General features: G+C 40.0%; 2 protein-coding genes across 3 annotated transcripts in view; one reads left to right on the forward strand and one right to left on the reverse strand.

The window, feature by feature from the left end:
• The window catches only part of LOC135703419 (membralin), a 255,673-nt gene extending 254,983 nt beyond the window's left edge, over window positions 1-690 (reverse strand). Inside the window, exons 1-3 of the mRNA XM_065224637.1 lie at window positions 497-690; window positions 346-428; window positions 22-171 (exon numbers count right to left, since the gene is read on the reverse strand). Of these exons, the coding sequence (XP_065080709.1) occupies window positions 22-171; window positions 346-428; window positions 497-658 (395 nt within the window). The 5' untranslated portion in view covers window positions 659-690. The remainder of the gene's footprint in view (window positions 1-21; window positions 172-345; window positions 429-496) is intronic.
• An 8,898-nt stretch (window positions 691-9,588) lies between these two features.
• Window positions 9,589-21,275, forward strand: part of smg (smaug) — a 65,706-nt gene continuing 54,019 nt past the window's right edge. For both annotated transcript variants that reach the window (XM_065224623.1, XM_065224624.1), the window contains exon 1: window positions 9,589-10,575. The gene's annotated coding sequence lies outside the window, so the exon portion shown is untranslated. The remainder of the gene's footprint in view (window positions 10,576-21,275) is intronic.

Raw genomic sequence — 21,275 nt, forward strand, 5'->3', positions numbered from 1 at the left:
GGGGGGAAAGTGGCAGATTACCGTAGAACTCCATCACGGGGCCAATCGTTTTTGACGTGTTCCAGACACGTTGTTGGCGTTTGGGAGAAATGCACATGTATGTAGACCAGAATGAAGAAGGCGGCCAGAGCCTTCAGCAACATGATCAGTTCAATGGCACGACGAACGGGCCTAAAACGGAGGATTCAGTAATGATGTAAGTCAAGAACCGAACAAAAATGTTTCAGATTAAAAATTGAACAGGCACCAATTCGACACCTATTCGGAATTACCAAAACAAAACATTCCTATTGGAAGCTCAAAAGATGCAAACGTAGCAAAACATTTCCGACTCAACTAACTTACTTTGGAACCATTTGAGCGTAGGCAATGGCCGTTTTGAAAAACAATGCATGAAACAGCCTATCCCGAACGTTAATCAGTGGATTCTAGAAAGAGAAGAGAAGGCGCACGTAAAAGCAAACAAATTTCCCAATAATCTAATAAAGCTTCTTACCTGGGCATTATTTCTGCCCCGGGGATTTATCAGAATGGGTGGAAGGGGGCCGTCCTGTCCGCGGTTGATGTTGTTGTTAGCATTATTATTGCTGGGTTGAGGTGCCTCGGCAGGTTCCGGCCCAGCAGGTTCCTGCGGCGGTGGCACACTCGGTTCTGCCATGATTCCCTATTCGCAAAACGGCCAATGTGGTCCTACAATGTAATAATGCTCGTTGTAAACAAATCCAAAGCTCCCATCCAAAAAGAGCCTCACTCAAAATCAACCTGTCACCTTGGTGTGTTATCTTTGGTCCCCTCCGCCTGCAGCTGCTGCAGCACCGATCGATTTTACTCCGTTCTTATGACACCTCTTGGGTCGGCTCCACACCAACGCAATCAAAACCTGATAAAACAGGTCTCACAAACGCACAAACTCGATAACCAGAAAGCAATCGCACCACACTCACTATTGCAAAAACCGTCCACTATCAAATCGAATTGAACGCGAAATGCGATCAAGAAAATTTGCAAACAGAAACTTGCCAATCGAAAGAAAAATCTCGCGACGTTCGCACCCCAACCGAACCGACGACGGCGACGACCGAAAAAAAAAAAGTTTGCTTCTTCCGTCAAAAAATCACTGTCCCTTTCCAAAACAAATACGCAGCACTCGGTTTTCTCCGTCCATCAAGTGTCCCAACAATGTTCTCCGTGAATCTGAACGATCCGACCACACACGGCCACCATTGAAGCCCCAGCACAAGCGCGGAAAATTAGCGAAAATTTGACTCCAGTTCCGTGTTTTTCCTTGAATCCAGAAAAATAATTTTCTTTTTGACACTCGCTCGCGACGACAACGACGATGATCACATCACATATCGAAACAGCAAAAAAAAAATTGTCTGCTTTTTCTGATGTTGCGCTGCTGCTCTGTTGTCATCCGAGGGGAGCCCCTACAAACTGCGTACTATAACTTTAGCTCTCCTCCTGTAAGTTCCAAGTCTGAAAAATATTTTTTAACCGAACTAGCAATTGGGTTGTTTAGGGGTATTGAGGTTAATACATAATCGGTATCTGCATTAAAAATGGAACTGAAATCCAAAATTTCATCAATGTTGGTGCACTGGAACTGTTTAAAATAAGTACGATTAATTTAGCAAAAATCACCATCTTAGCGCCCCTTGGTGGAACCACAGACAAACAGACGTAACTCTTCATTGTGTATCTTCGTTCATGCATTTAACGGTTGATTTGAATATTATCAGTTCCGCGAACTACTCGCCGCAGCGCTGGCACCGGATCACTTTGACGTTTCTATACATTCTATAGAACTTTTATGCAATATTGATTACGAGTTAGCGAGCAAGCTTGTTTTCCGCGAGAAGCCAGAGAGATGTCGTTACTGAGGTTATATGTTTTGAGATACTATGTTTTCAAGAACAAATTTTTCAAAGAGTTACGTCTGTTTGTCTGTGGTGGAACTTTGAATAAATCAGTGCACGAAGATTTGCTACACTCTTCTCTCACCCGTCAATTTTAACAGCTTTGGGTGTTTTGTTTTGGCTCCCATTCGTTGGCATCTCTTTTACTCAGAGACAAAATCTAGACCGACAATTAAAATAGCCGGAACAACCAAACGTAAACAATGGCTTTAAACGCAAATTTCTCGAGAATCATAAGACACCCACGCAAACTAACAATTTCATTCGATAAAAAAAGTTTGCTCTTTTAGATGCTGGTGTTAGATTGCGTGGATGTACCTTGATTTTCGAGAAATTTGCGTTTAAAGCCATTGTTTACGTTTGGTTGTTCCACCTATTTCAATTGTTGGTCTAGAAATGATTGGAACCAAAAAGTGAGGTTAAAGACCGTGCACTGCTCTATGGGACCGAACTGTCAATGAATAGATTTACTGTCAACGATCAAAAATTTAAATCTTGATTTAAAAATCGAGATGAATGTCTACGCCCTAATAAAATGTTTATGGTTATTTTGCATAATGACGTGTTCGGGGTATCATCCGAGCCATTTGTGGAAAAGATCTATGATTTGGGAAATTATTCGTTTATGTTATTTTTTATTAGGGCGGGATCGATAAAAATATCGTTGTGCTCAGAAAACGAAGCTTTATCAGATGATGTGTAAAAATCGGTACATTTTTCGAAGTTAAACAACACAATTCTGTTTACATTAAATCTAAATTTTATTTAATGTGTGCAAAATGTAATTTTATGTTCTTTATGTTCAGAATCTGATAACCCCGTGCATTCATTGTAGTACAGAAATGCTACAATAATTTAGTATCCGGACCTTCCCACCCAATACGTTACGAAATATGTGAGGGCTACTCTTCAAACTAGACTTTTTTTTTTAAATGTCAAAATTAACATTTTGAAGGAGGATCCTTTGATGGACTATGGTTGACTGATGACCAACTCGTAGGCCAGAGTGTGGATTTGTGGATTATTGTTGTTTATGCACAGCGGTACATGCTAAATGCACGCCGAGGGGTTTCTACCAAGCTTGATCGGTAATCAAAAATTACCACAATTTATTAAAATATTAAGTGAATTTTGAATTGGGTTGTTAGGGGTATTTAGGTAAATACCTATTCGTTATCTGCATTAAAAATGGACCCGAAATTTCATCAATTTTGGTACACTGTAACTATTTTAAATAGGTACGATTACATAAACACAAATCACCATCTTAGTGCCCCTTGTAGGGACTTTGTATGGGAGTAAGCTGTCAACGAACAGATTTAGTGTCAACGATCAAAAATTTAAATCTTGATTTAAAAATCGAGATGCATGTCTACAGGATCGATAAAAAAAAAATATCGTTGTGCTCAGAAAACAAAGCTCTATCCTCGGCTCTATCAGATGATGCATAAAAATCGGTATATTTTTCGAAGTTAAACAACCCAATTCAGGCATAACACTCGGCATAACATTTGATAACGGCACAAAAGCATTTGTAAACAAACTTTCTAAGGCCCTTTACACGCTAACCAAAGTACGCCCACACAAACCAATACCACTTTCGGAAAGGGGATAGTTGCCCCTGTTATGTCTGAATTCTTTATTATTCCATGTAAATTTTATAATTTAAGTTGTTTCAGGCGAGACCAAAGCTGAGCCAAAAAGTTTTACTTTTAATGTTTTATATCTTTATTAAGGAGACTTTCAGCCCTGCGCTGGAGCCAAAAAGTTGAGCACGTTTCTTTTTGGACCTTCTGGTCTTAGCGTTACCTTTATGCTTACACGATATGCTCTATTGTTTTTTTTGACCATGAACATGAGCTTTTCAAGAGGTGATATTGCCAGTTGTACAATTTTGGTTTTCAAAATATGAACTTTTAAAATTACATGACGATGGTGAAAGAAAAACTTTCAACCGAGGTTTCAGTGCTCCAAAATTGATGAAATTTAGAATGTTTGGTTTCATTTTTAATGTACATAGATTACGAATATGTATTTACCTCAATACCCCTAAAAAAACTCAATTATAGATGCTCAACAAATCCCCTAATAAAAAATAACCATACACGAACGATAACCCAAATCATTGAACTATTCCACAAATGGTTTGGTTGATACCCAGAACACGTCGTTAAGCAAATTAACCATACAATTTTTATTAGGGTCTCCCACTAGCGTATCAATCTTCGCAAAATCTTCTTTCATGTCTCGCATTTACTTGCATTGCCCATCTTTTTTTTTGCAGGAAATCTTCAGCATCGTCATCAATATTCTTTCTATCTACTCAGCGCGAGACTCAGCGTGCGCGCAGCTAACCACAGTAAAACCATAGAGGTACCTCTAAGACTAGTAGGTCTCGAAGAAACGTGCTCAACTTTGTGGCTCAGCTCTGGTACTATATTCGGTCCCAAGTCAATCGATGCACCCCTCGAAACATAGGAAAATCCACGAACCCCTCATTTTATCTGTCAAACTTTCATAGCAAATCAAAATAAACATTGTGTAGTACTAGAATTTGGTAAAACACTATTTTTCCTGCATCGTAGATAAAGTCGCCCCCCTCTGAGATTTTTCAGTTTGCAGTGAGAAAATGTACTTTTCTGTTTTGTATTTTAATGTGCCTCTAAATATCTTGACAGAAACCTTGGTAAATGGTATCTTTCAATATTTATTTGAGTCGATTATTATTTCATTTCTTACATCTAAACCCATCTACTTGCATTGCTCTCCACCTTTTAGCAGGAAATCTTCAAAATCATAATCAATCGTATTTCTATCTATTAGGCGCGAGTGCATCTCACAACACCAAACCAAAAAAAATGGTTTGTGCCTAGGGGCACGAACGGAAGCTTGACGTAGGACCGCTAGTGGACGGAACAAATATGTTGAGCCTTTAGCTCAATTGTGTGACCCTGAAAAGCACAAACGAAGTGACAGACGACTAACTGGCGAAGAAATCCATTAAAATAATGTGGTTCACTGTAATAGAATTTTCTTGGAAGCTTGTGCCATCATCCACCAGATGGGTTAGTTTTTTTGTTTTGATTTGAACAAAGTTGATTTTGTGTACAATGATTCTTTGACAGTGTGCAAAGAGTGTATCATTTTGTCATATTTTTATGCATTTCAGTTTTGAGTAGAGTGAATGAGATAGAACCAAAACATTCTAATACATTTGGTGAAAATGCTAGTACAATCCGGTAGTAGTGTTGCCATGTGGTACAATCCAGTAGTAGTGGTGTTGCCATGTGGTACACTGAAAAAAATTAAATAGCAGGTTAGTCACCAAAGTTTTCGAGCAGCTCCGTCTGTCACTTCGTTTGTGCTGAAAAGGGCCTTTTGTTTTTCAAATGGTGGCCCTGTAAATGACCATTTGTTGTTTCTTTCTGGTGTCCATCGAAAGGCTTGTTGGAGTTGGAGAGTATGGAACGAATAGGTACTAATCGCTGTTGCCTTTTGTTGATATTGCTGTTATATTTGCTTCAGTGGATGAAGAACTAACACGAAATGCATAAACGTGCTACCAATTGACGTCTGCGGGAAGGTTTATAGCTGGATGATTTACGCATGTTTATTCTCTCAGGAAGACTCAATGACCCATAGCTGATAGTGATTTTCCGAACACTGCTATTGGCACTGATTGATGATTCTTTGCTGTTATTTCTCTCCATGGTACACAAATATTTAAATTTTGTGAACCTGTTTTACCCACCATTTAGAGATCTTATACCCTGGACAGACTATGGCTTATATCATGTAATATAGGCTGTCTTGCAATGAGCACTCATACATAGGATTTCCAGTGAAAACTAGATGTATGAGTGCTCATTGCAAGATAGCTTATATTACATGATATAAGCCATAGTCTGTCCAGGGTATTAATACCCCGTTCACATTACAGCCTATATCATGTAATATAGACTGTCTTGCAATGAGCACTCATACATAGGATTTCCAGTGAAAACTAGATGTATGAGTGCTCATTGCAAGACAGCGTATATCACGTGATATACGCTGTAATGTGAACGGGGTATAAAAGAAATTCTATAGCGTATATACACACTGAGTTTTTTTTTCTACCGAGCTCGGCTGTGCAAATCTCGGCAAAAAAAGTTTCACTGAGATCTCAACAAAAGTGACATTTGATTGCTGAGTCTCGGATAATGCTTAGTTGAATCTCAGCAAACAAATGAAATGTTTACTGAGATCTCAGTAAAACTTTTTTGCCGATATCTGCACAGCCGAGCTCGGTAGAAAAAAACTAAGTGAGTATCGAAATGTGTGGTTACACATGGCTTTTATGTATACACATATTAAGTATGCGTCCGACACATAGATATCATTTGTTGATCACATTGCAAAAATTCATGTGTGGTACACATAAAAACAATCTTTGAAATTTTATCAGTGTACGAGATTGTACCGAATGTGTGCCGAAGACATGCCGAAGGTATGCTGTAGGTGAGCCAATGGAGGATGCTCAAGTTGTGCCGAATCTAATTTCGGCACAATGTGCTGAGTGACTAACCCCTTGGGGTAGGTCACTCAGCACACCAATCTTGGGTCATCTTTTTTTTTCAGTGTGCCGCAAGTGTACCGATTGTGCCGGTCATAGAGCAAGCTGCGATTTTTTGTAAAATACCTATCCCGGTAACCCGGTATTTCTGACACCTTGAATGTTTTGGTTTGAAATCGCAAGGATAAATCGGTTTTTCGGATTTAAATCTACACAGCAAAAAAAAAAGTAATATCAATCAACGTAATTCATGCTGATGTATGAAATAATGATGTAATAGCAAAAAGCAGATACAATATTACATCAATGGATGTAATTTTGTTCGCAAAATCGATGTACATCGTACAATGTGATATTACACAACCGATGGATTGACCTGGTTGCAGCAGTTTGGATGTAATATTCAACAACTTTTTTTGCTGTGTATAAGTGAACCAAGAAGTGAACTGCTGTTCTGAGTTCATCTGGTATATTTAATTAGAGGGTGTTCCTGATAATACAGTCAAACAGCACGTAATGTTATGAATAACTTCAGTGATCAGCAGTGCTCCCATTTTATTTACAACCATCAAACGCCTACGAGATTATGCCGAAGGTGTGCCGATGGATGTGCTGAGTGACTTACCGCTTGGTTTCACTCATAAAACCTGACAATTTCACACATTCTTGATTTTTCGCGAACAGCGATCCGAGCATCGCTGATTGTTACTCTTTGAAAGCAAAATTGGCAGGTTTTATATGGGAAACACATTCCTTATAACTTCTTATTGTAGCCTACTAATACAAAATATTATTTATATGCTTCTAAATAAATTCTTCTGATAAATAAACAAATCTCTCGAAAAACACGAGTAAATGAAAATTGAAACATGTTATTTTTGTTATTTAATTTATATTTTAAAAATATACCGTAAAGACTAGAAATTTGGATACTTAGCCCATAGATCCGAACACTTTTAAAAGTTTATTATCACTGCCTACTATGCTCAAAAAGCACGTAAACGTGTTTTAGTATCGATCTGAATCACACATATTAGTTATCTTGCAAAGTAGACGTAATATTTAACTATAATTTAAATATCCGGGTTAACCCGAGGGTTAACCAACCGTCCAGTATTCAGTGCATTACGGTAATTCAGCATTATGAAGAAAAGATCGATCCTGCAAAGATCGAGTCTTTTGTACCAATTAAAGCCTACACGGTAAGAAAAAAGTACCCAACGGCCAGTTCACTTTTACCTACTTTTGACTAGTTTGTCTCATTTTCTCCTTCTAATGTTGTCAAAAAAGAAGGAGCAAAACCTCCCAACAGGGGTAGTAAAGTGTGGGAACCCAACGTTGGGTATAGTAATATTTACCTACTGTTGGGTACAACTACTTTTGGTTAAAAAGCTAGTGGAAAATTCCATACGAACTGCACACAAGTAAATGAAAATTACTTTGACCCGCTTTACCTACTTTTGGGTTCCTGCACTTTAGTGCCGAGATGAGTGAAAAGAAATTAATTTTGGGTACTTTTTTCTAACAGTGTAGTACACAGATCAAAGCGAAACGAAAATTGAAGCACGCCAAAAATTCATTAAATTTCGCTAGCGAAAAAGGTTATGAAAAAAATGTTTGTGGAACATTTTCCAGTTTCCTTTTTTCGCAGTTTGCAGTTCATGTGGAACGAAATCGATCAGTTTACACCTCCAGTGAAGTGAAAATCTGACAGATACGCTCTTTCTCGAAACGTCAACTTTTCGCTTAGCTGCTGCTCTTTTCGCTAGCGCTGCATGCGCGAAAAAATAAACGTAAGCGAAAAAGATACGATCCACAAAATTAGATTTCGCTGGATCGTATCTGTTTCCAGTTCAAAGCGAAGTGAAAAATTTGCCAATTGTGTTTTTCACGCAGGTGAAAAATTTAGTATTTTGTATGAGGTTATCGCTTCGCTTCGATCTCTATACAGGCCTTAAATCGATGGATCTATTCTAGTGCTGTAAATAAACTCGATCCTCCAAGCTCGGTCTTTTACTAAAGATCGCCCGATCCTAGGCTGTTCCATTTTTTTTAAAGCTTTATTAAAGAGATTTTTAGCCTTAGGCTAGTTCATCTCTAGTAGGCTGTTCGACTCATACGTCGTGTCCGACGCTTATCCGTCCGTTGCTCGAAAGTAAATGACGAAGAAAACGATTTGGCAAGCGTTTTCATTACCGCTGCTTTTCTCCTCCCTTCCATTCATTGGTGAAATTGTGAGCGGTCAACCGAGCGGTGAGCTCGCTCATGTGAGCATATGTGTCGTTTGTCCGATTTGTGCTCTATCGTTACTGAGATCGTTACGTCCGTGTTTGGGATTTTTCGTTACATGTCTGAATTTTGATTTTTTTTAATGTGACCCCCAGTATAGACTTCTCTGACGTTGAAATGCACAAGTATTAGTGCAGAACTCGGGGTAAATTATAAGTATTAGTGCAAGAAAACCTTTGAATTTACCCAAAGTTCTGCACTAATACTTGTGCAATTCACAAACGTTAGAGAACCCTAATAACATTGTTATGGTTATTTTGCTTAACGACGTATTCCGGGTATCATCTAAACCATTTGTGGAATAGTTCTATTATTTGGGTTATCGTTCGTTTATGGTTATTTTTTATTAGGGAAGTCTATAGAAATTAAAGATGTACTCCTACGTCAAAATTTCCTGCATCTTAGATTCCCGCATCCCTCGATTTGAATATATTCAATGAATGAATTTAAAAAAAACAGTGCCCCTTTGAAAAAGATAGCTGGACACGAAAGTTTGTCATAGATTACTTTACGCAAGAATTCACTACCGCCTTGTGTATTCTTGTTGACCTGTTAGAAAAGCATCATCAAACTGCTTGGCTCCCAATGACAGTTCGTGACAGCTTGATTTTGACTCCTTTTGACGTTCATATTTGTCTAGTCTGATTCTCTCTCCCAGGTAGGTTTTAACCAATCAGGGTGGATTCATCCCAAATTTGAGTGGTTTTAAAATTGCGTGTACAGTTTGGTACCCTGTAAAACCGCCGTAACCAAATACGATCCACAAGCTGTCAACATATTTTTTGAGCGCCACTTTGACAGTCAGCTGCCATCATCTTTTCTCGACGGGTGATCGTCTTGCGTTCGTTTTCTCGCGTTTCCATCTTCAGAGCCAGAGTAGAGCAGAGCGCAGGCAGGCAAGACATATCAAAAGCAGACTGGGCTGTATGTTGTTTCTGTGTGCGCGGCGGTGTGTGATTAGAGTGCGGGACATCATCAGAAAAGCGAGCGAGCGAGCGCTGTGTGTGCTTGCAAAAGAGAAAAAGAAAATCGTCGCGAGTTGGCGAACAAAAAGGGAACAATACACACTTTGGAAAACCTGTTCGCCCATCTTGTTGCTGGTCGCCATTGTAAGTCCTATTGTTAGGTGACCCCGCGCGGTGAAACAATAGTGAGTAACATTTTGCGCGTTTGTTCAAATTTTGGGTCGTGTTGAAAGAGTGAAGACGAGGCGGAGGGTTCTCTTGCTGCGCCCGTTGCGTGCAGTGGTTGTGTGCGTTGGTGTTGATGTGTGCGCGTGTTTGTGTTCGTGTGTACAACTGTCAAAAGTCGAAGGAGAAGAAAAGTGGAAAAAAATAGAAAATAATGTGCGCTGCTGTGTGAAAAGAGCAGACGGCAGAGCAGCAGCAGCAAGATTGACGTGCAAAAGAAAAGGCCATCATCACGACGGCTAAAAAGAGGAAAAGAGGAATTTTCGCCTTTTGTACGTGCTTATTTTCGGTGTGTGTTCGAAAGTGTTGGAAAATGTCCGCAAAGTAAGTCCCGACGTGGGGTCCCGTTGGATTGTTCCGTTTCGCTTCGTTCTCCGCGGTGTTGTTTTTGTTGGAAGCCACTTTGACCCACGGACAATCGCTGCTAAACATCCGGCCGGAGAAGGGAACGAAGGGAAGGAGTTTCTGGGACACTCCTGACACGGTTACTACTTGTTCTCCCTTGTCTCTGGCGTCGGGACGCGGTCGAACTTGAAAAATCGTCTATTTTCGGAGGAGCCAAACAGCACCACCAGAGCAGGAGGAATCTTTGAGGAGGTGGACAGCACTAATTGCGTGCGAGGTAAGTTTTCTTCTTAAGTCTGTTTTATTTTCTTAAAATCCGCGTGCGAATTTCGACGGAATCTCGGAAAACAGAAAAATAAAGAGGTAAATGTGAGTGTTGTAAATACTCTGACACACATTCACTTTAGTTTTTTTCTTTCGTTTTTAGTCTCTTTTATTTTTACGGATATTTTTCTCTGCCACTAATCGGTAGATAGCAATTCGAAAGTGTATCGAAAGTCAGGAAATTTTCTTTGCCATTACCACCTATGCATCGACAAATGGAAGCAAAAATGGTCGCCTGGACATTGTTGAACCTATTGATTAGAACAATAACACTTTTTGTGCTGGAATTTTTGTCGGGCCCCAAATTGAAAGATCACGAAGACTCCATTTTTCTTCGCCGACTTTCGTTCGCAGATTCATTCCGCTAATCACCGACCACGCACACCCTCGTTCGGATTGATCGCAAAGTTGGTGGTGGGCTGGCCGCTCTCAAAAACCTGCACCCGACTTTTCAAGGGTGTTTCGTTCTATTTAGTGATCATTCTTCGTTTTTCATTTTCTATTTTGCGGAAAGCGCTCTGCAATGAGTCGTCTTTTATTAAATTCGAAACAATGCAAAGGTTTCGATTCGGTCCGTCCCCTCAGCGATCCCTCCCCCCACATATCCGTCCGCGATCCGTTCCGGCCACCCCGCTCGGGCTTCGGCGAACCGTCATTCATCATTTCGGGCGTACTCTACACACATGTTGTGTGAATATTTTCGCACTTTGGTTCGTTCGTTCGTTCGTCTCCTCGTCCGCCCGCTGCTTGTCTGTCTGCACTGTTTTCTGCTTGCTGTAGGTTAGCTGCCGACGAGAGTGGTGTGGCCCTGTTTGGGAATTTAGCATGGATTTGCCTTGATGAGATTGGGGCGAGAATATGGCTTGCTTGAGTCGTAGATATCGTTTTTTTTGCCCATATGCTCTGGGGTGAATGCTTCTGCAATCAATCCATTATTGCAGGAGTGTTCCGCTTGTGACACGTTCCGTTTGCTGGCGACATACAATTGTATTTTATTCGTAGTACCCTTACCGGGATATACCCGAATCAGGGATCGTAATCCCTCCCAACTGTTTTTTTTCGATGGCCGGCATTTCGAAAATATTTGTTAGTCTTAGATTTTTGAAATTATTTCCATGTCTGGGGGACATTGATTTTTAAACGTCTACGTTTTCGGGTTTTAAACATGTTTCCAAGTGTGAGATTTCACATATCTCACTCTTTCTGAAACTATCGGGATGTCGAAAAAAAATGTCAATCCATAGAATTTTGATCTGTTTTCTTAAAGGAGAAGGTATTTGTACCTGTAAAACGATGACATGACCCATTTCATGAATTTTCAACTACAGTCCTTATTTTTACTTTTAATTGGTGTTTACTCTAGCCAGAACTTGTTTGAAACTATCTTTTAGTAATATCAAAACATTTTTACTTACCGGGAAATTTAAAACAAACTAGGGTTGAAGTCCAAAAAATGATATTTTCAGGTCGCTTTGCACGTCACGCAGTGTTTTACTTCTAGTAGCAATTATTAAGAACTATATTCATAAATATTGATTGTACAAAGTAAATCATGTCTACTTTCCATTGGTGCACTTTACATTAGTGAGAAGTCTATTATAGATTTGAACTGGACTGAAAATCTGCGTCACCTGGAATGGGTCAACTGCTCTTAACTTTCGAAGCCTCGAATGTGAGGAATGCAGTGGTGAAGGATGTTCCAGCAGAAGCTCAAGAATCGGTCAATTGCAATAACATAGATCGTAAGGCTAAGTCATGGCCGATGAGCTTGATGTCGGGCGAGTACTTGGGATGTAACCGGGAGAAATCTACAACGAAGGAGATGTGGAAGGCCCTTGAAGATCCGTTTGCCAAGAAGCAGATCGCTCGTCTTCAATTGAAGGAAGGGCGCTTCACTACGAGCGCACCTTCTGAAGTTTGAAAACCTTGTTTGGCCGAATGGCGAGTTGATGCAGACCGGTTGCTGAGTGACGAGTCAACGTGGTGGGACCTGCTGTATTTTCGGGAGAGCATCGTAAGAAGCATGCAAGCGAGAAGTTTACCGGAATGTGTCACACTTGTGGCAAACGAGGTTACATGAAGAAAGATTGCCGGAAGAATATAACCTCTGGATGAGGCTACCCCGTTTGGCATAGCGACGAGTCATTTTTTAGTGACTTGCTCACTCTTTTCAAGCCAGTCACTATTTTTAGCGTCAGAAAGTATTTTTTTAAATGCGTTAAAATATCCTTTTTTAGTAAAACAACAACAGCAATTCAAGCTGAAAATTGCATTAGATCCGAAGTAACATTGATCGATTCTCTTCATCGACCTTCTCTTTCGTTAATAACTTGGGTACAGAACCGTTTCTTGACGTGTTTGTCGTAATAGATAAATAACAACTCGACAGTGAGTAAGGCTTGTACTCGAAAAAAATGCACCATTTTTAGCCGTGTGTAACATTTTTATCCGTGGGTAAAAGTTGATGAAAATCTGGGTATAACTAGTTTAGAGTGAATTGTTTACATGTGCAAAATTTCATAACAATCGGTTTAGTGGTTATTGAGATGTCATCGAAACAAGAAGAAAATCGCCGGAGAATTTTGCACGCCGTGATGTAAAATCCGTCTGCGACCATGAGATGGATCGGAAGACAACTGGGAATCACCCATACAACTGTGTCTTGGGTAGTAAAATCGTTTAAGGAGTCCCAGACGATCGAGCGGCGGGCTGGAAGTGGAAGAAAATCTAAGACAGCTGATCCTGACGCGGCTCTGAAGGCAAAGTGTTCCGCCTGGTTCGTTCAGCAAACCATGAAACGAGCTGGGCTTCGTGTATTCAAGGTCCGGAAGGCACCGAAGCGGCGTGATCAACAAAACACGGCGGCAAAATCCCGCGCAAGGAAGCTGTATCGAGAGTGGTTAACGAAACCGATGTGTGTGGTTATGGATGACGAAACCTACATCAGACGCAAAGCAGATACCGAGGCTGGAGTTCTACGTTGCCAAATCACGGTTTGATGTTTCGGAAGACATAAAGAAGAAGAAAGTGGACAAATTCACCAAAAAATACTTGCTCTGGCAGGCCATATGCCAATGCGGTAAACTGAGTAAACCGTACATCACAATGGGTACCATCAACAGCGAAATTTACCGTACCGAGTGCCTCCAGAAGCGTCTGTTACCCTGCCTGCGGTCCCACAGAGGCGAGACATTATTTTGGTACAGAGACAATAACTTTGTTTTTGTACCAAAAACCGCCAACCCCCCAAATTCACCAGAGATTCGTCCGGTGGAAAGATTTTGGGCCATAATGAAGGCCAAAGTTCGAAAATCGTCTAAGGTGTTTAAGAACGAGCTGGAGTTGAAGAAAGAATGGATGAAAGTGACCAAAAAGGTCGGCTCCACCATTGCACAAAATGTAATGAGGGGTCTTAAGGGAAAGGTGCGGGCTTTCAGCGATGGAAAGGAAATTGAATAAAGTAATTATGCCGAAACATAATCCATATGTATTAGTTCATTCCCTGAAAGTTTCAAGAAAATCCGACATAAAATAAATTTTTGGCGAATACTTTTCTCTGGTGTTTTTTTTTCGAGTACAGGCCTTATGCATAAGGGCGTAAACGCGATGATCGATTCTCTTCGTCGACTTTCTCTTTTGTTGATAACTCGCTTGGATTAACGTTTCTAGGTACGTTTGCTGATGCTTTTGATATCCAATACAACCTGTTACAGTACTGCATTGAACAAATTCTAGAAAATTGTTTCGCTTAGCTGTAGGCAATGTAAAGAGAATAGCGATGAAGAGAATCAATCATCGCGTATACGCCCTTATGCATGCTCACTCTCGAACTTCTGTCGTCGATCTGTGTGTTGAAAATAGTTGGGAATGTCTTAGCATGGCCGTGGCGATGCAAAGCGAAATTCGACGAAGAGAATCTGTCAATGCTCCCTAGGACCTAATGCATTGTTCAGCTTAAATTACGGCAAACGTTTTTCAAACCACATTTAGTCAGATCAACGTGGATTTATTCCCGAAAGGTCTGTTGCTACTAACTTGCTGGATCTAATACCCCGTTCACATTACATCCTATATCACGTAATATAGGCTGTCTTGCAATGAGCACACATACATAGGATTTCCAGTGAAAATTAGATGTATGAGTGCTCATTGCAAGACAGCGTATATCACGTGATATACGCTGTAATGTGAACGGGGTATAACTGCTACCTGTTTTTCGGCTATGGAAGATAAAGCGAGGGTTGACGTAATCTATACGGACCTAAAGGCGGCTTTTGACAAAATTGATCATAAAGTGTTGCTCAGCAAGCTATAGCGATTGGGAGCCTCAAATCGATTGGTGTCGTGGTTGTCATCGTACTTGACTGGCAGAATGCTGTACGTTAAACACGGATCTTATGTTTCATCGCCATTTGCTAGCACGTCCGGTGTCCCGCACCCGACCCAAAGACCCGTTAATTTATGAATACCACATCGATGATACTGTTCTTAGCAGAGTGGATAAAGTGACGGATCTTGGTGTCGTATTGGACTCGAAGCTTTCCTTCCATTCCCATTATGCATCGATTATTTCCAAGGCTAATCGTCAACTTGGCTTCATCTCTAAGATTGCCAAGGATTTCACGGATCCACACTGCCTAAAAGCATTGTACTGTTCACTCGTAAGGCCGATCCTAGAAAATGCTTCAGTTGTATGGGCTCCAAACGACGTATCATGGAATCTAAGAATCGAGCGTGTGCAAAAAAGATTCATACGACTTGCGCTCAGAAATCTACCGTGGTGTGATCCTTTGAACCTTCCAGCATATCCCGATAGATGTCGTCTGCGTGACCTCGAAATGCTTGATCGAAGACGTAAGCTACAACAGGCTACGTTTATAGCGAAATTACTCAACGGTGACGTCGATTGCTCTCATCTTCTGTCACTACTTGATTTCCGTGCTTCAGGTAGGATATTACGTCAGCAATCCCTGATCCAACCGAGCTTTCATCGTACTCTCTATGGCTACAACCAGCCTATTTGTGCAATGTTTCGTATGTTTGTATCCGTCGAGTCCGCGTTTGATTTTGGTATGTCCACACTTCAATTTGTGGATAGAGTAAGAAGACTGAACCTTATTTAAGACGAATAGTGTATTCTTTAAGACAACTTTGTCAGACGACTTATTAAATAAATAAATAAATAAATAAAAAAAAATCAACTAAATGTTGAAGTTGACCGCTTACTTAATTAAGTCTAAGATCTTAAAATATTCAATGTCTTAAGGGCAGTTCCCGTAACTTTAGTCCAGACTTTTGGAGCAGTTTAAAGATCTTTAATCGTGAGTTTCAGGATAGTTCCATGCTGCGCTGAAAAAATATCGAGACCCTTTAAGATGTTCCAAGAATTTCTGGGGAAGTACAGAGACCTGTAGACAATTTATGAAAACTTCAGGAACTGCACAGCAGTCCAGAAAATTTCAGGGAAGTTCGAATGTGAGATCTTCAATAAAGACTGTACTCGAAAAAGTGAGGCACATTGATTAGTTTGTAACTTTTCAGCGTGTGGGTAAAAATTGATGAAATTTTGACTGAAACTAGCTAAGAGTGTTATGTTTATGCTGGCAGAATTTCATCACAATCGGCCTAGGGGTTATCGAGATGGCACCGGAGCAACTGCAGATCCGCAAAAAAATCTTGTGCGCCGTCGTGGAAAATCCGACTGCGTCCCGCAGATGGATCGGGAAACACCTGGGAATCCATCATTCGACGTTTTCCCGGGTGGTGAAGCGATTCAAGAAGACTCGAGACGACCAAGGGTGGACAGGCTGCGGCAGATAACCGAAGACAGCTGAAGGCCAGGAAGTTGTTGAGTCTTTTTAAGCGGCGGCGATGCGACGAAGAAGGCGGATGTTTCCATCTGGTTTGTCCAAAAAACGATGAAACGTGCCGGCGGCATCCACATCTATAAGGTCCGGCGAGACGCTGTTTTGGCTAGATTTGGCATCTTACCACTACGCGCAGCCGGTGGTAGACTTGTACAGAGACAACAATGTTGTTTTTGTACCAAAAGACGTCAACCCACCGAACTCGCCGGAACTTCGCCCGATTGAGAAGTTTTGGGCCATCATGAAGATCAGACTTCGTAAAACACATAAGGTGGTGGAGAACGAGCTGGCTTTGAAGAAATAGTGGGTTAAAGTACCAAAAGAAGTCGGCTCCACCCTTGCCCAAAACCTTACAAGTGGTGTCAATGGAAAGGACCGGGCATTCGGTTATGGAGCAGAGATCCAACAAAGCAATGAAGTAGAAATCTAACCACAATGTTGTAGTTTATTCCCTGACAGTTTAAAGAAACTCCAACTTAAAATGAATTTTTGGCGACCATTTGTGAGTGTCTCACTTTTTTCGAGTGCAGTCTTTAGAATTGAGAGCTTCAGGGAAGACAGATCAGAGAGTCAAAGGGCAGTTCAAATATATCCAAGGAAATTGCAGAAACCTTATAGAAGTTTCGAGAATTTCAGGGAATTCCCGGAAACTTCAGCATAGCTGCGAGAGAATTTCTGAAGCGCAATAAAAAATTATATGAGCTTACGGAAATTGTGAAATGTAATACTAGAACTTCAAAAAAAAAATGCAGAAATTTACCTAAGTTGATTAGTGAACATCAAAAAAGTTCCATTAATTTAAAAGAAAATGCGAGAACTTTTAGCCAGCACCGATATCTCCAAGAAATTCAAGAGAACTGCTAAGAAATTTAGATATTTCTAGACCAACAATTGAAATAGGCGGAACAACCAACCGTAAACAATGGCTTTAAACGCAAATTTCTCGAGAATCATAATACACCCACGCAAACTAACAATGTCTGTCATTCTATAAAGGAAGTTTGATCATTCAGATCTGGTGTTCGATTGTGTAGATGTACCTTGATATTCGAGAAATTTGCGTTTAAAGCCATTGTTTACGTTTGGTTGTTCCGCCTATTTCAATTGTTGGTCTAGATTTTTAGTTAGTTTCATGATGTTCCGAGTACTTCGAGGACGATCAAATAACTTCAGAACAATCCCATTAACTTAAGGAAATTTGGGAATTCTTGATCAGAAAACATCAGAAGCGTCAGCGAATTCGGAACATTAAACAAATTTAGAGAACACCAGGTAAGCATAGAACACATCTGGGATGTCCAGATAAGCTCAGGGATTATTAGAGATTTCAGGCAAAGTTTATAAAACTTTAGGAAAATTGTGAAATCTTCAAGGCAATTTCATTAATTTCAGTAAAATTGCGGATTCTTATAAAAATACTGAGAAATTCAGTGCAGCTTAGAGAACTTTAGGATATTCAGTAATTTTTTGGGCAGTTTTAACATCAGCAAAGTCTAGACTATTGAATAAATCGTGAATTAGTGTCGATAATTTAAGGGGACTTCCCATGAAATTCGAAAAAATCATGCGAACTTCAGTGAAATTCGTAGAACTAAATTAATTATTTCGTTTTGATTTCAAGAAAATTGCTTTTCCAGAGTTTCCAGACTTTCAGAAAACTTAAGAGATGTTAAGAAAATTATGGAGGTCTTCACATAAGTTCCGAAGTTCACGAGAGGTTAAACATTTTTAGGGCAGTCCAATTACATTCTGGCGAAGACAACATATCGAGAAGACTGGCAACTCTTTCATTTTCTCATATGAACGCTATGAGCCAGGTACAATCGCGTCATCTGCCGCTGCTTCGAACGAATTTGATTGCAAAGATTACATCCTCAGAAGAAAGGTTTGTGTATTTGCTCATTTTTCTATGCGTTGCTTCCACCTTCACTCAAGCGCAGCGGTACCATAGAGCTAGCTCAAAGACTGGTAGGTCCCGAAGAAACGTGCTCAACTTTTTGGCTCAGCTCTGGTACTCTCTTCGGTCCCAAGCTAATCGATGCATCCCTCAAAACATAGGAAAATCCACGAGCCCCTCATTTTATCTGTCAAACTTTCATAGTGAATCAAAAAAACATAGCGTAGTATTAAAATTTCGACTGGAATAGGGTACGTTAATCGATTTGCTTGGGACCAATAGGCTAGTCAAGTACACGGCGAATGAGAACGACCCAAATTTGAGTTTAGTTCACTCATAATCGCCAAAAGTGCAGGAACTCAGCGATGAGTAAATGTGTCTCATGGTTTCCTGTGGAAAACCTAAAAAATCTGCCGGAAAATGAGGAAATTGACGAAAATTTTATTCAGTCTCGGAGTAGTACCAATAGACTGAGTGAATCCAATCTTTACTTTTCTCAAATTCGGGAATTTTTCCCTGGAAAATCCAGGAAAACCATGGGAAAACATGAGACAAATTTTACTCATCACTGAGTTCCTGCACTTTTGGCGATTATGAGTGAACTAAACTCAAATTTGGGTCGTTCTCATTCGCCGTGTAGTGAGCCAATTAAAAATCGTTAGTTTCCACCGGTTGGCGGTATTGTATCTGTCGTTTGGATTCTGGAAAAGTTGCCAGGCTTCTTGATATGATATCTTCGATTCTGGGCAGTACAACAAGCTTAATGAGAACTGCAAAAACTTTTGAGAAGTTTCGATAACTTCAGAAACGAACAGAGAACCTCAGAGCAGCTCCGTTAACACTAGAGAAATTAAATAAATGTTAAAGAAGTTTCGCGACCTTCAGCGAATTGTTACAATTTTAGAGAAGGTCCATGATCGTTAGGAAAATTTAGGATATTTTTGAAAATCCGAAAATGTTGAAAAGCTTCATGAGAAGCATTGTGAGCATCAGGCTAGTTTCTCAAACTACAAAAGAACTTCAAGGCAGTTGCACATCAGAATAGTCCATTCCATATTTAACGGAGGTTTCTCATGAAAATTCACTAGGAGTTCTCCAGAAACTCTTAATAGAATTATTCTAGAAATTCACTGTTGCGTTCCGTTCTCTGAATTATCTAAAAAAAAAGATCTCGCAATTCCATTGAAATATTCCTTAAAATGTAGTTGGAAGTATCGTCCGAATTCAATTTTATTTTTATTTTCCGTGGAATTGGATTAAAATTCTCAGCGGCGCCGATGGTGTAGTAGTAAGCGTGATTACCTCTCCCCTCAGCAGGCCTCAGTTCAACCCCAGTCGGCGCCGCCGGAATGTTCTGAGGCATAACATCTCTGATCAGGGAAGTAAAGCCGTTGGTCCCCCGTTCATGAGTTGATGAGTCGATAGGTAATGTCCAGGTGTGGGAGCTGCCTCCCTAGCGTTGATAGCATTGGTGCTCAGCACGAAAAACAAGATCAACGGAACACAAATCAGTAAGGAACTCTTTGGAAAGATTCTCAGAATTTTCATTGAATTCATTCAGATTTTCTTTTGAACCTCACTTCTTTCCTTGGAATTCTACTCATCAGAATTCATTTGCATTTCTCCTCACAAATTCCTTAGATTTCTCTTCATTATTTTTCTAGCAAATTGGAAAGCCAGGAAAATTTCTCGAATATGAGGAAAATCCATGAAGATTTGAGATTATACTTATAGACCTCTATCGATTTTCCTTAGAAGTTGAAAATTGAAGTTCGGTTGCCACCCTGTAATTCAATTTGAATTTTCTTTCCGAATTCCATTAAGGCCTGTACTCGAAAAAAATGCACCAGACAAAAGTGTTCGCCAAAAATTTATTTTAAGTCGGATTTTCTTGAAACTTTCAGGGAATGAACTAATACATATGGATTATGTTTCGGCATAATTACTTTATTCAATTTCCTTTCCATCGCTGAAAGCCCGCCCTTTTCCCTTAAGACCCCTCATTACATTTTGTGCAATGGTGAAGCCTTCCTTTTTGGTCACTTTCATCCATTCTTTCTTCAATTCCAGCTCGTTCTTAAAACACCTTGGACGATTTTCGAACTTTGTCCTTCATTATGGCGCAAAATCTTTCCACCGGACGGAATTTGGGGGGTTGTTAGTTCTCCCGACAGTTTTCTGGAAATGCTTCTCAAAGTTACCTGCAACTAATAGTTAAATTCCTTCTGAATTGTTCTCTGAATTCTTTTAGAATTATTCGAAGAGAGAGAAAGGGAGAATTCTAGAGGGTGGTTCATAAACTACCGTAGACCATTTTTGGGCGATTTTAGAACCCCTCGTAGATAATCGTGTCCATACGGATGTTTGGAAATTTGTCCAAGTGTCTACGTGGAGTTCTGAAGACTAAAATACTCCTCAAAACTCGTTTGGCATTTTCATCCAATTTTATAGCCATATCTTCTAAAGTTAAGTGTTAACGAGTGTCGAATACCTGGAAAAAATCAGGTTATCTCAGGGAGTTCAATTTTTGACCTGGATCTCTGGGAATTTTAATTAAGTTCAGGGAAATAATTCTCAATCTTTATTCATAACTGCAAACTATAATGATATCACCAATCATGTAGGAAAGTAAAACACTGATTTTTTTAAAGAAGGCTTAGACTAGAACCATTTAAATCCAGGGAAAAGTTCTTTGGATTAGTGAATTTTTTTTAAAGGATCCAAGACATGAACCATTTCTTCATGGTTCTGGGCCGTATTTCAGTTTCAAGGTTTCGTACTTCTTTTTTTCCTTTGTAACTGTCTTCACAGGACGGCTAAGTCCAGTTTGGTTCATCTTACCAGGTTTCGCACTAAGGAAAATTTTGAAGATTGCGGACTTCGCTTTTT

This window comes from Ochlerotatus camptorhynchus, unplaced genomic scaffold, assembly GCF_037179485.1.
Source record: "Ochlerotatus camptorhynchus isolate MF236.1 unplaced genomic scaffold, CSIRO-AGI_Acam_v1.1 ptg000213l, whole genome shotgun sequence".
Taxonomy (NCBI): Eukaryota; Metazoa; Arthropoda; class Insecta; order Diptera; family Culicidae; genus Ochlerotatus; species Ochlerotatus camptorhynchus.